General features: G+C 41.9%; 1 protein-coding gene across 1 annotated transcript in view; it reads right to left on the bottom strand.

Annotated features, from left to right (window-relative positions):
- LOC137375691 (matrin-3-like) overlaps window positions 1-12524 on the bottom strand; it is a 51770-nt gene that overhangs the window by 21124 nt on the left and 18122 nt on the right. The window contains exons 6-7 of the mRNA XM_068043079.1: window positions 9856-9887; window positions 3374-3499 (exon numbers count right to left, since the gene is read on the bottom strand). Of these exons, the coding sequence (XP_067899180.1) occupies window positions 3374-3499; window positions 9856-9887 (158 nt within the window). The remainder of the gene's footprint in view (window positions 1-3373; window positions 3500-9855; window positions 9888-12524) is intronic.

Genomic DNA, 12524 nt, shown 5'->3' on the forward strand with positions numbered 1-12524 from the left:
GAACTATTTAAAGAACATTTCATCCCAGCAAATAAAAATCTTTCATCTGTGTCCCACAGTAGAATCTATTCAGTCTCCTTTTCTTCGATAACCAAAAGATCAATTTCTGAACAACCTTACAGAAAGTTATGTCCAATTTTAGGGTTTACAAATGTCTACTTCAAAAGTTAATAAATCTCTGATGAGAATACTTAAGGGAGAAGTTATCCCCTGAACCAAGGAAAGCCTTATTGAAAATGAAAGGAATATTATTTGGTTCACTGTATCTACATTGCAGGCTATCTGATTCACTTCAACAGCTGATCACAGTCCAACTGCCCCAACAGTCCACCACTGACGACAAATCGCTGTCTACTTCTGCAGTCTTTGAACCTCAGTATTTTTAGATGCCTTGCATGTTCATGTTCCATATGGTTTCTACCACCTAAAAATACACACTGACGGTCCAAATACTGCAGAAGTAGGCAGCGATTTGTTGTCAATGGTGGATTGTTGGGGCAGTTAGACTGTGATCAGCTGTTGAACTGAATCAGATAGCCTGCAACTGTAGATACAGTGAACCAAATAATATTATTTCTCTGTGTAATGTTTATGATAGGAGTCAAATGTGCAAGTGTCACATGATCTTCAAATCTTATATGAATTAGGTCCAGGATTTTCTGCAGACATCTAAAGCTCAGGCTAACACCCACCATAGATCTGGCTATTTATTCAATAATGTTACAGTGAGAATGCTACTACGCTCTTTAGGTGAGGAAACAAGGTTTAATTCCCTTTGCTGGTAAGCTAAGATGTAGGGGACAGTAAGTAGAGACCATGTAGCTGCCTTTGAGGAGAGGAAAAGAAAAAAAAAAAGAGATAATCAGGCTACTTTTACATGTCAACTAACAGTAGCAGTGGCAAGGGCCTTGGAGCAGAATGTTCATCCATAGGTAGCAACTGGCCCAGGAAAAAACTGAAGACATCACATGAGCCATCAGCCAAGGAAAACATGGTAGATGACTAAACAAAAGTGAAAATTCACCAATACTCTTCAACAATGGATAAAGCTCTCAAAAGGTTTGCAGCTGAATAGCGTATTGCATAAAGTAAATTGCAGTAAAGGTAAAAAGCGGTAAGCGGTGAAAACCTTTTTTCCTCACGTACATGACCAACAATCTTGTTATGAATGACTGGAGTAAAATAATGAGAATGATATCTTAAAAAGTGGAAAGAACAAGAAAAAGCAACATAATTTCTTAAAGAAACTGTACATTTTGGTCCATTCCTTTACCAGCAGCAACATGCATTTAAGAAACATCCCTCATACCGAAGAATTCTTTAAAGGGGTAGAGAAGGATGGCAAGCAGGAGATAAGGAAGTTTAAAACTGGGACAGGCACCATGGAAATTTTATTTTTAGCAGGCTTTTCACTAGAGAGCTATCAACCCAAAGTAGTTTTAGCAGACAGTCCCAAATAGAAAGCAGACAATGACTGAAAGATTAACCTCCAATGCAACAATGTAAACAGCGAAGATGTGATCTAGAGCTGGTGGAGCTGAAGGTAGTAGCCAGGGCATATAACTTAAGAACATTCAGATGCAGTAAGACCATAGGAGAGCTGGAATCATAAAACTCTAAAATCAACATAATGGAGACAGGGTGAGAATTGAACTTGGTAAAGACAGAGTGATGGGGTTTTTGGGACTTTCTGTCAAAGATGACTTAGTCCACAATGCTTAGGAACATTTGTAGCTTGTGAAAGAGGCAAGATGAGAGGCCTGTGAAACCAACATTCAAGAAATTAACTCTAGAAATAACAAAAGTGAACAATTGGATTTCAACAGCATGGAAAAGAAATAGACACAATAATGCACACAGTTTCCTGTAGGTGGAAAAATGAATTCTGGTGACTGAATGGATGTGGGCTCATGGGTGAAACAGAACTCCATGGTTACATGCACCATTAGACAGCTGGCACAGACATGCTGCATGGAAACAAAATGGATAGTTTCGGTTTCACCAACACAGGATGTAGGAAATCTAAATTTATCAACAACTTGATGCTGAGCAAACAGCCAAGGAGCACAGCAACAGCCTTGGAGTCAAAGCCAGCAATGAAAGAAGTATGTGTGCTGGAACACGTGAAAGCTAATCTTCTGTTTGTAGACAACGTTGCTGAAGGGTAGCCTGTAGATGCTAAATACAAAAGTACAGAGATAGTAGCCCTAGGCAATACAACAGGTGACAAAGCAGACATGGAAGTAAAAGCTGCTCGAGAGGTTTGCTCCTGCATAGGACTAAAAACCAGGTCAGAAGAATGCATTGACTGAATGAGTTCACCTCCAGACTTGACTGTACTACTGCCCTCCCCTCCTGGCCAGTCTCCCATCCACCACCCTCCATAAACTTCAGCTCATTCAAAACTCTGCTGCCCATATCCTATGCTGCACCAAGTCTCTCTCACCAATCACCCCCTTGTTCCCCAGCCTACATTGGCTCCCAGTCTCCTGATGACCCAAACTTAAAATTCTTATCCTCGCGTTCAATTCCCTTCATAGCCTCATCCCTCCTCATCTCTGCAACCTTCGACAGCCCTACAAATCCTTGAGGATTCTGTGTTCCTCCAATGCTGGACTCTTGTGCACCACCACTTCCTTCACCCCACCATTATTGGTGGCTGTGTTTTTAACCATCTATGTCCTAAATTCTGGAAATCTTTCCCTAAATTTCTCTGCCTTTCCACCTCATTCACCTCCTTTAAGACCCAACTGTTTGACCAAGCTCTGTTACCTTTTTAATAACTCCTTCTTTGGCTCAGTGTCAATTTTTGTCTGATTCTGTGTAGTGCCATGGGAACGTTTCCAACTACATTTAAGGCGCAATGTATGTGTAAGCCATTGTTGTTACTGAATATTTTGACCAAAGCTATAAGCAGCTCCAAATGCAGAGGTGACAAAATTAAGGTTGCAGTCTGTGTTTTATTTCTCAGAACTTGGAGGAGGAGGAAATACTGGGAAAAGCATAATTTTCATTTAACCTCTGTTTCATCATCATAAAAAATACCTTAACTGGGTACACTACCAACATAGGTCACTCATCAGATAATGCCACCTCTCCATGGAACTTGGTGAACTTCAAATAAGGAACTGAGCAGAGTGGAGTAGACTATGACTTTTCAATACATGGAATTGCATGTCACCGCTCAAAGACAGTGTGCTGCCAGATCCTCCAAAGTTACTATATTTAAATCCATGTGGATCTGATCTGGCAGTTACATAATGTCAAGCTGCACAACAGACATAGCTTTTTTTTTGAAATAGAGGCCCAAACGGCCTCCTACTGCGCTGTTACAATTCTGTGATTCTGTGATATGAACAAACTGTTACATTACCTTTTCCCCCACTTTTAAGTACTTGAGTACCTTTCCAAAAGTAGAACCAAGCCTCACAGTATCAAAATCTGAAAAACCAGATGAAGGCAGATTGCTGAGGACCACAATCCTACTACGGGGTTCTTTCTAGAAGAAGAAATACAAAGAATATTACCATAAGAGGCAGGATGTGTTAAGTGCTGAATTTTTCTTTGCATCTTAAAACTAAAAACTTTAAACCAGTTAATGCTGTAATGAATACTAGATCAACTCTGCAATACATCATATAGTTCCCAAGCACCAAGAAAATATGAAGTGTTCCCTCAAAAGGATAAAGGGAGGAAGGAAATCAGAAGGCGAGGGAGCCTATAATTTTTTTTTTTTATATTTGTTCATGGGATGTGGCATTGCTGGCAAGGCCAGAATTTATCTCCCATCCCTAACTGCCCTTGAAATGTAGGTGGTGTGCAGCCTTGAGCCGCTGCAGTCCATGTCGGCAAGGATAGAATGGTGATATTTTTCCAGGATGGTGTGCGACTTGGAGGTGATGGTGTTCCCATGTGCCTGCTGCCCTTGTTCTTCCAGGCGGTAGAGGTCGCAGGGTTGGAAGGAACTGCCAAAGAAACCTTAGCGAGTTGCTGCATTGCAGAGGTGCATTCCGTAGTTGTGGCACAGAGTTGGTGGAATGAGTAAATATTTAAGCCAGTGGATGCGCTGCCAATCAAGTGAACTGCTTTGTCCTGCATAGTGCCAAACTTCTACAGTGTTGTTAGAGCTGCACTCATCCAGGCAGGTGGAGAGTATTCCATCATACTCTTGACTTGTGTCTTGTAGATGTTGGAAATGTTTTGGGAAGTCAGATGAGTTACTCGCTGCAGAATACCCAGCCTCAGACTTGCTCCTGTAGCCACAGTATTTATGTAGTTGTTTCTGTTACATATCTGGTCAATGGTGACCACCTGTCCTCAGGATGTTAATGGTGAGGGATTCTTTTTCTAATTTGTTCTTAGAATGTGAGCATCAATGGCAAGGCCAGCATTTATTGCCCATTCCTAAATGCACTCAAGAAAGTGGTGGTAAGGTACCTTCTTGAATTGCTGCAGTCCAAGTGGTGTAGATACACCCACAATGCTGCTTAGAAGTGAGTTCCAGGATTTTGATATAGTTCCAAGTCAGGATGGTGTGTGACATAAAGGGTAATTTGCAAATGGTGATGGTCTCCTTATCTGAGGAAGGATGTTCTTGCTATAGACGGAGTGCAGCGAAGGTTCACCAGACTGATTCCTGGGATGGCAGGACTGACGTATGAAGAGAGATTGGGTCGATTAGGCTTGTATTCGCTAGAGTTTAGAAGAATGAGAGGGGATCTCATAGAAACCTACAAAATTCTAACAGGACTGGACAGACTAGATGCAGGAAGGATGTTCCCGATGGCGGGGCAGTCCAGGACCAGGGGTCACAGTCTAAGGACAAGAGGTAAGCCATTTAGGACTGAGATTAGGAGGGATTTCTTCACCCAGAGAGTGGTGAACCTGTGGAATTCTCTACCACAGAAAGTAATTGAGGCCAAATCATTAAATATATTCAAGAAAGAGTTAGATATAGTTCTTAGGGCTAAAGGGATCAAGGGATACAGGGAGAAAGCGGGAACAGGGTACTGAGTTTGGATGATCAGCCATGATCGTATTGAATGGTGATGCAGGCTCGAAGGGCCAAGTGGCCTACTCCTGCTCCTATTTTTCTACGCTTCTGTGTTTTTCTATCTAGTGCCCTGTCCTTCTAGGTGGTAGAGGTCACGGGTTTGGAAGGTGCAATGGAAGGAGCCTGGATGAGTTGCTGCAGTGCATCCTGTAAATGATACACACTGTTGCCACTGTGTGCTGCTGGTGGAGAAAGTGAACGTTTAAGGTGGCGGACGGAGTTCTGATCAAGCAGGCTGCTTTCTCTTGGATGGTGTCGAGCTTCTTGAGTGCGATGGAGCTGCACTCATCCAAGCAAGTGGACAGTATTCCATCGCACTCCTGACTTGCACCTTGTAGATGGTGGAGGGGCTCTGGGGAGACAGGAGGCGAGACACTCGTTGCAGAATTCCCAAGCTCTGATCCCTCTTGCTGTCACGGTATTTGTATGGCTGATCCAGTTAATTTTCCGGTCAATGGTAACCCCAGGTGAGAGATTCAACGATGGTAATGCCATCGAACAGCAAGGGGAGATGGTTAGATTCTCTTTTGTTGGAGATGATCATTGTCTGGCACTGTGTGGCATAAATATTACCTGCCACTTATCAACCCAAGCCTGAATGTTATCCAGATCTTGCTGCATGAGGATATGGGCTGCTTCAGTATCTGAAGCGTCGCGAGTGGTACTGAACACTGTGCAATTATCAGCGAACATCCCCACTTCTGACTTTATGATGGAGGGAAGATCATTGATGAAACAGCTGAAGGTGCTTGGGCCTAGGACACACTACCCTGTGGAACTCCTACAGCGATGACCTGGGGCTGAGATGATTGGCCTCCAACAACCACAATCATCTTCCTTTGTGCTAGGGATGACTCTAACTAGAAGAAAGTTTTTCCCCCAATTCCTATTTTCGTCAATTTTGCTAGGGTTCCTTGATGTCACACTGTCAAAATCTGCCTTGATGTCAAGAGTAGTCACTCTCACCTGACCTCTGGAATTCAGCTCTCTTGTTCATATTTGGACCAAGTCTGTAATGAGGTCGGGAACTGAGTAGTTCTGATGATCCAAACTGCGCACCGCTGAGCATGATGGTGCTGTTGTTGATACCTTCCATCACTTTGCTGATGATTGAGAGTCGACTGATGACGCAGAAATTGGCCAGATTGGATTTTGTTGGTGTTACGAAAGTGCTTCCGTTTTTTTTATATTTTACTTTTTTTGAAGACTTGTGTTTCAAAACTGAAAAGATTCCATGGATGTGTTTTTTTTTAACCAAGTTCACTGAAAGGATACTTTAAGATGTTGTTTGAAAACAACCTGTGCTGAAATCGTGTGCTCAATAAACAACAGAAACCTTGGTAATCTAGAGAAGATCTTTAGAGAGAATCCACGTCAAGGTTTATGGAGGTCAGGAGGTTGACTTTCTGCTTGGGTTTGGATATTGTTTTCAGTTGGATTGGAGTGTGAACTGTTTTGAAGATACTTGGTGTTTTGCCTGCCAAGGAAAATGAAGCCACCCAGCTCACCTCTTTCTCTACCTCTTTGAAGAAACTCAGCGAAGATCCAGTGTGGGACAGCTAAAATCCCGGGTGCTGCATCTCTCCTGAGAAGCTGGGAAAACTTTCCAGATTAATTTTCAATGTTACCTGAAAGGAACTGCTTTAGAAAAGATCCCAGTGACCTGTCTGCACATACTCGGAGGCCAGACCAAAACGGATAACTGACTTCCTTCTATATTCCTTTTTTCTTCAAAAATTAGCAAGTATTTGGCCAAAGTATTCTTTTTTTGCAACAGACCTCTGCAAAGAGAATTTCTGCATTATTTGTGTGCGCACACGTGGTGGGGAATTTAAAAGGGAACTTTCATATTTCAATCTATGTATTAATGCTTTGCTTCATTACCGGATAAGTCTTGTTTGATAATAAACTGATAATTTTGTTGTTTACTAAAGGAACCTGGTTGGGATAAAGAGTAGAGTATATGATTGACCGAATCGGTAACTGGGTAACCATTTTTAAAAATATATGTTGTGACCTGCAGAGAAGTGGGACTAGAAAAGACAGTGCACTCCTCCCACCTCAGTCCTAAGACTGAGCAATTTTATACTGTTGGATAGATGTCTGTGTTGTAGCTATACTGGAAAAGCTTGATTAAGGAAGCAACTAGTTCTGGAGCACAAGTCTTTACTGTTACAGTTGGGATATTGTCAGGATCTATAGCCTTTGCTGCATGCCTTCAGCCGTTTCTTGATATCACGTGGAGTGAATTGAACTGTCTAATGACTGGCATTATGATGGTGGGGACCTCAGGAGGAGGCAGAGATGGATCATCCACTTGGCACTCCTGGTTGAAGATGTTTGCAAATGCTTCAGCCTTCTGTTACGACCGAGGCTGGAGGAGTGCACTGTCTTTCTCTAGTTCCACTTCTCCACGGGTCACAACATACAATTAAATGTTTTACCCAGTTACCGATACGGCCAATTATATACTTTATCAATTTAAGTTTCAGAATAAAATCCACCAACCAGGTTTCTTTAATAAACAAAATTATTACTTTATTATAAAACAAGACCTATTCAATCAAGATGCAAAGCTTATTAACACACTGGTTGAAATATGGAAGTCCCCTTCTAAATTAACCCAACACACACACCAGTTAAAGAAAAAATAGTTTTCTCTGCAAAGAACACTTTACACAAAAAAGGGACAGAAAAGTACTTTGGACAAATACTTGTTAATTCTTGAAGAAAAAAAGGGTAAAATATGGGACGACCCAGCCGGCCCTTTAATCTGGCATCCAAATACACGTAGACAGCGGTCACTGGGATTTTTTTGGAGCAGCTCTTTTCAGGTGATGTCGAGGAGTAGTCTGGCAGGCTTTCCAGGAGAATCACTGTATCAGGGATTTCTGCTATTACACTGGATTCTCAGGGTTTCTCAAAGAGAGGGAAAAAAGATGAGCTGGTGGCTTCTGTCTTTTCAATTGAACCAAAACAATATCCAAAAACAAATCAATTCTTGACCACCATAAATTTTGACATGTCACTTCTCTGTAAACAACTCCCATAGTTAGCAAGGCTCCTGCTGTTTACTTAGTTGAAGTCACGTGACTTCCAGTAAGGGTTTGTTTTTACACAAAGTCCCAAGTCCTTCCAGTGACCTTTTTTTAAAAAAAAACAAAGTCCAAAATCTATGGAATCTCTTCGGTTTTTCAAATGAATCAATTTTAATAATTTTTAAACACGAGTCCTCAAAAAATATTAAAAATAGAAGCACTTTCATAACACTGGCCTTCTACACTAAGTTGCTGGGCTCTGCCATCATTGAGGATGGGAATGTATATGGAGCCTGCTCCTCTGATCAGTTGCTTAATTGTCCACTACCATTTATGACTGGATGTGGCAGGACTGCACAGCTTTGATCTGATCTGTTGGTTGTGGGATCACTTAGCTCTGTCTATGGCATGCTACTTCGGCTGTGTGGCATGCACGTAGTTCTGTGTTGTAGCTTCACCAGGCTGACCCCTCATTTTTAGGTCTGTCTAGTGCTGGCCCTGGCAAGCTCTCTTACAAACCTCATTGAACCAGGGTTGGTCCCTTGGCTTGACGGTAATGGTAGAGTGAGGGATATGCCAAGCAATGAAGTTACAAATTATGGCTGAACACAATTCTGCTGCTGCAGATGGCCCACAGCACCTCATGGATACCCAGTTTTCAGCTGCTAGATCTTTTCTGAGTTTATCCCATTTAGCATGGTAGTGCCACACAACACAATGGAGGGTGTTCTCAGTGTGAAAACAGTACTTCATCTTCACAAGGATTGTGCAGTGGTCACTCCTACGAATACTGTCATGGACAGGCCCAGTGTGGCAGATATATCCTTCAGGACTCAGCCAGCTCTGTCAGTAGTGGTGCTACTGAGTCACCCTTGTTTATGGACATTGAAATTCCCCCACCCAGAGTATATTCTGTGCCCTTGCTACCTTCAGTGCTTCTTCCAAGTGGAGTTCAACATGGATGAGCACTAACTTATCAGCTGAGGGAGGGCAGTAGATGGTGATCAGCAGGAAATTTCCTTACTCACATTTGACCCAGATTTTTCAATGGTCACTTTAAGACCATAATTAACCAAGATCTTGGAACAAGTTGCCACTCTTATTTTCTCAGGTAAGAAATAAGTGGTACAGTGTGACCTAAAGCGACCCATCTTAACATCCCATTACTTGGGATTGGGTTAGAACCACCCGAACACACATGCAGCTCCTTCCACAACCTCTAAAATATATAGTGGTAGGGACAGGTGGGGATGTGGTAGGAATATGGAGTTAGTGTAGGATTAGTATAAATGGGTGGTTGATGGTCGGCACAGACTCGGTGGGCCGAAGGGCCTGTTTCAGTGCTGTATCTCAAAAAAAAACCCACATCCAGTGACAACTCCAAAGAACTACTGTCTTCAGCTTGAATCAAAAAAATGGGTGATGTTTGAAAGAATGTGACCTGACATTAAATCACATCAATGAGATAAAAAAATACTCCCCGTAAGAGTAATGTGGGAAGCTATCAGAGCAGAGATCAAGTTCAGTACTGCATTTCCATGCAGCCTGCATTTTAACTGAAATAAGACCAACCACAAGGGTTCAGTGGTCAAAAGTGAAATTAAAATTCACAAATCCTTGTTCTGGCAAAAATCTCTTGCCAGTCTTTTCATCTTCAATACATCTGTGCTCTACTGTATTCAATTCTATGCCTAACTGTAATAGCTTAAGTAAATACTGTACTTTAAAGTATTGCATTTACATTATAATGAAATTAACACTAACCGGATTTTCTCGCTTGCTCTGTATAGGAACATCTGAAATTTAAAAAAAAAACAAGCATCTCAATGAGGTTTGAATTCAATGCTGTAACTTCAGATATTAACGCAAAGATTTGAGGAATATTAATACTGCTAGTAAACAATCGAGTTACAGTTCAAGTTCACGCAAGTAACTTCCGGTCAGTTTTCTTTTCCTATACCTTTCAATACAATGTCACTGCAACAAGATTGTATCAGGACTAAATTACAAGCATAATGGACATTATACCTACAGTAAAATAAAAACACAATTTCATATCTCATAAAAATGAGCAACATATGGCTTGGTTGGAGCACAACTATAATATAGTATGTCACGCTAAACTATTAAATCAAGCCAAAACACTTAGTAAAAGTACACTGGCCTGGATTTTGCAGTAGTGATGATGGCAAAACTAACAGCAACTTCTCAAGTCCACACATGCTGTCAAATGTGGAAATCGAAGAGTTACTGTCAGTGATTCTTCTCTTCCCCATAGGGTTTGCTGAAGTCACCGCATACTGCAATCAAGTAGTAATCATTGAACTGAGAAATTTCCCTTTCACATTGTTAGTCTCACTACAAAAACCCTTGAAAAGGTTCCACCTTGTTGAATGAGGTGTAATTGGGTTTTGAACAGTGTTGCGACTCCTGTAGAGAGCACAAACAAACGAAAAGCATCGAATTCACCAACTGACCCCAATTTAGAAAAGCAAACTGACAAGATTTCACTTTTACAAATTTTACTTGAACAAACCAAAACCAACATATACATGAAGCAACAGACAGATCACAGTCTATATATATTACAAACCACACCTTAAACATCAGATACAACAGATATGGGTCTCATGGTTTCACTGGGCAGTATATATGGTACCAAACTACAGTCGCACAGTTCTTCACAACTCTGAAGTTCCTCAGGTAGATTTTCAGCTCCTTTCTTCAAGAATTTAGCCGCTGTTCTTCACCTGACAGCAGTTCCCTCAATCAGAACTCCACAGGTGCTGTCTTCACCACAAGGCGCACTTCTCCAGAACCTCCTCAGCTCTGCTCACGACAGTCTTGATGGTGTGGATATACCAGTCTGCGCTTTATCCAAGTCCTTCAGTGACAACTTTGTGGCTGTGTCTGGTTAGTCAGCGACTTTAAGTAACAGAAACAGCTCCTGGATTCAGTCTTCACTTTCTTCTGTTTGCTGGCGCTCCACTCCTGCCTGACCTGCCCTGTCTGTCTGGTCTGGGGAGGACTCTGTCTCCTTTTATCTGGTTTTAACCAATGTTAGTTTCCATGAAAACCTGAAGTTGTTTTTTTCCACCTTCTGTTTCTGCTTCAGTTTCAGTTTCTCTCTCAGCGAGGGTCTAAAAAAAAAACAAGCTTTGCAACCATGGATTCTGTCAGGCAAGCCCCCCCACCTGCCAAGAATGAGACACATATTTCGCCACATGAAAGAGAGCCTATCACAAAGAATTGCCAGGCCCCTCGCCAGAAAGAGCTTTTTTGCATGCTCGCAGACAGTGTTGGAACAAGGGACCCAGTCCTTGCTTCCCCAATACACAGAAGTGGTGGTCAGACCATTTAGTCACATGATTAACTGGCTGTTGGTTTTTTGAATTTGAACTGGTCACAGGATTTTGGAACTCAGAAAGCTCTTTGCTCCTGGACTGAAAAGACCTCTCTCTCCTGTCTGCTCCCATCTCTTTATCACAGAACTGAAGACCCATTGAAGACACATGAACTCCGAGAGAGAAAAGTCTTCTACAGTGAACAAGGTTTAAGAATACTGTGCCTCAACGAAAAACAAAACTACCTACAATCAAGGACAACAATGAGCTCGAAGCACAGTAAAAATCCCTCTTCATAGATTGCCTCAAACTTTACTTTATTTTTCTTCTGCCCTTTTCTGTCTCTATTTGCATGTGCGTATCGAGTATGCATGCTAGTGTGGGGCGCGGCATATATCCGTAGGCATTAACCGAATTAGCTTAAAACACTGTGTTTAAAAATTAAACCCTGTTACATAAGACCAGGTGAAGGCTAAAAGGGACCCCTAGACACCTTTCTTACCTGATCGTAACAATTCCATCACAGTACTAAGTTCAGAATTTCTGAACATCCTCATTGGCCCTGAAAAACTACTTCTATTTGTAGAATATCAAGTTTCTCCATTATGATAAAAGATTAACATTTAAAAATTATTTAAACTTTTTTCATGATATTTCAGCTTCTACTTTAATTCCACATGTATGTCTCATTTATTTCCTTTCTAAAATTTTAATTGAAAAATTCAGTGCATTTTACTTCCTGGTTCGCTATCTGAAAGGCTGTGTTTGCTGACAACACAACCACTAGGTGGCGCAGTACTGGCACATATGCAAATGCACCCTCATTGACTGAAACGTCACTGTCGGCAACGTCTTAGGCAGCTGCCAGTAATAAAAATGGCGCTGCTCTATTTGTCACAAAAAAAAATTAAACCCAAACCCCCTCAATAGATGCGATCGTCGCCTCCATCCCACCCCCAACAGTATCCCGCTCCCTCCTGCCATCGCCAGGAAGGGGGGGAGGGGGGGGGGGGTTGGCAGGGAAAGTGGCGAGTGAGCACCTGAAGTGGCAAGGTGGGGAGCGAGCGGCTGAGGGGGGAAAAGGCAAGG

This window comes from Heterodontus francisci, chromosome 12, assembly GCF_036365525.1.
Source record: "Heterodontus francisci isolate sHetFra1 chromosome 12, sHetFra1.hap1, whole genome shotgun sequence".
Classification (NCBI taxonomy): Eukaryota; Metazoa; Chordata; class Chondrichthyes; order Heterodontiformes; family Heterodontidae; genus Heterodontus; species Heterodontus francisci.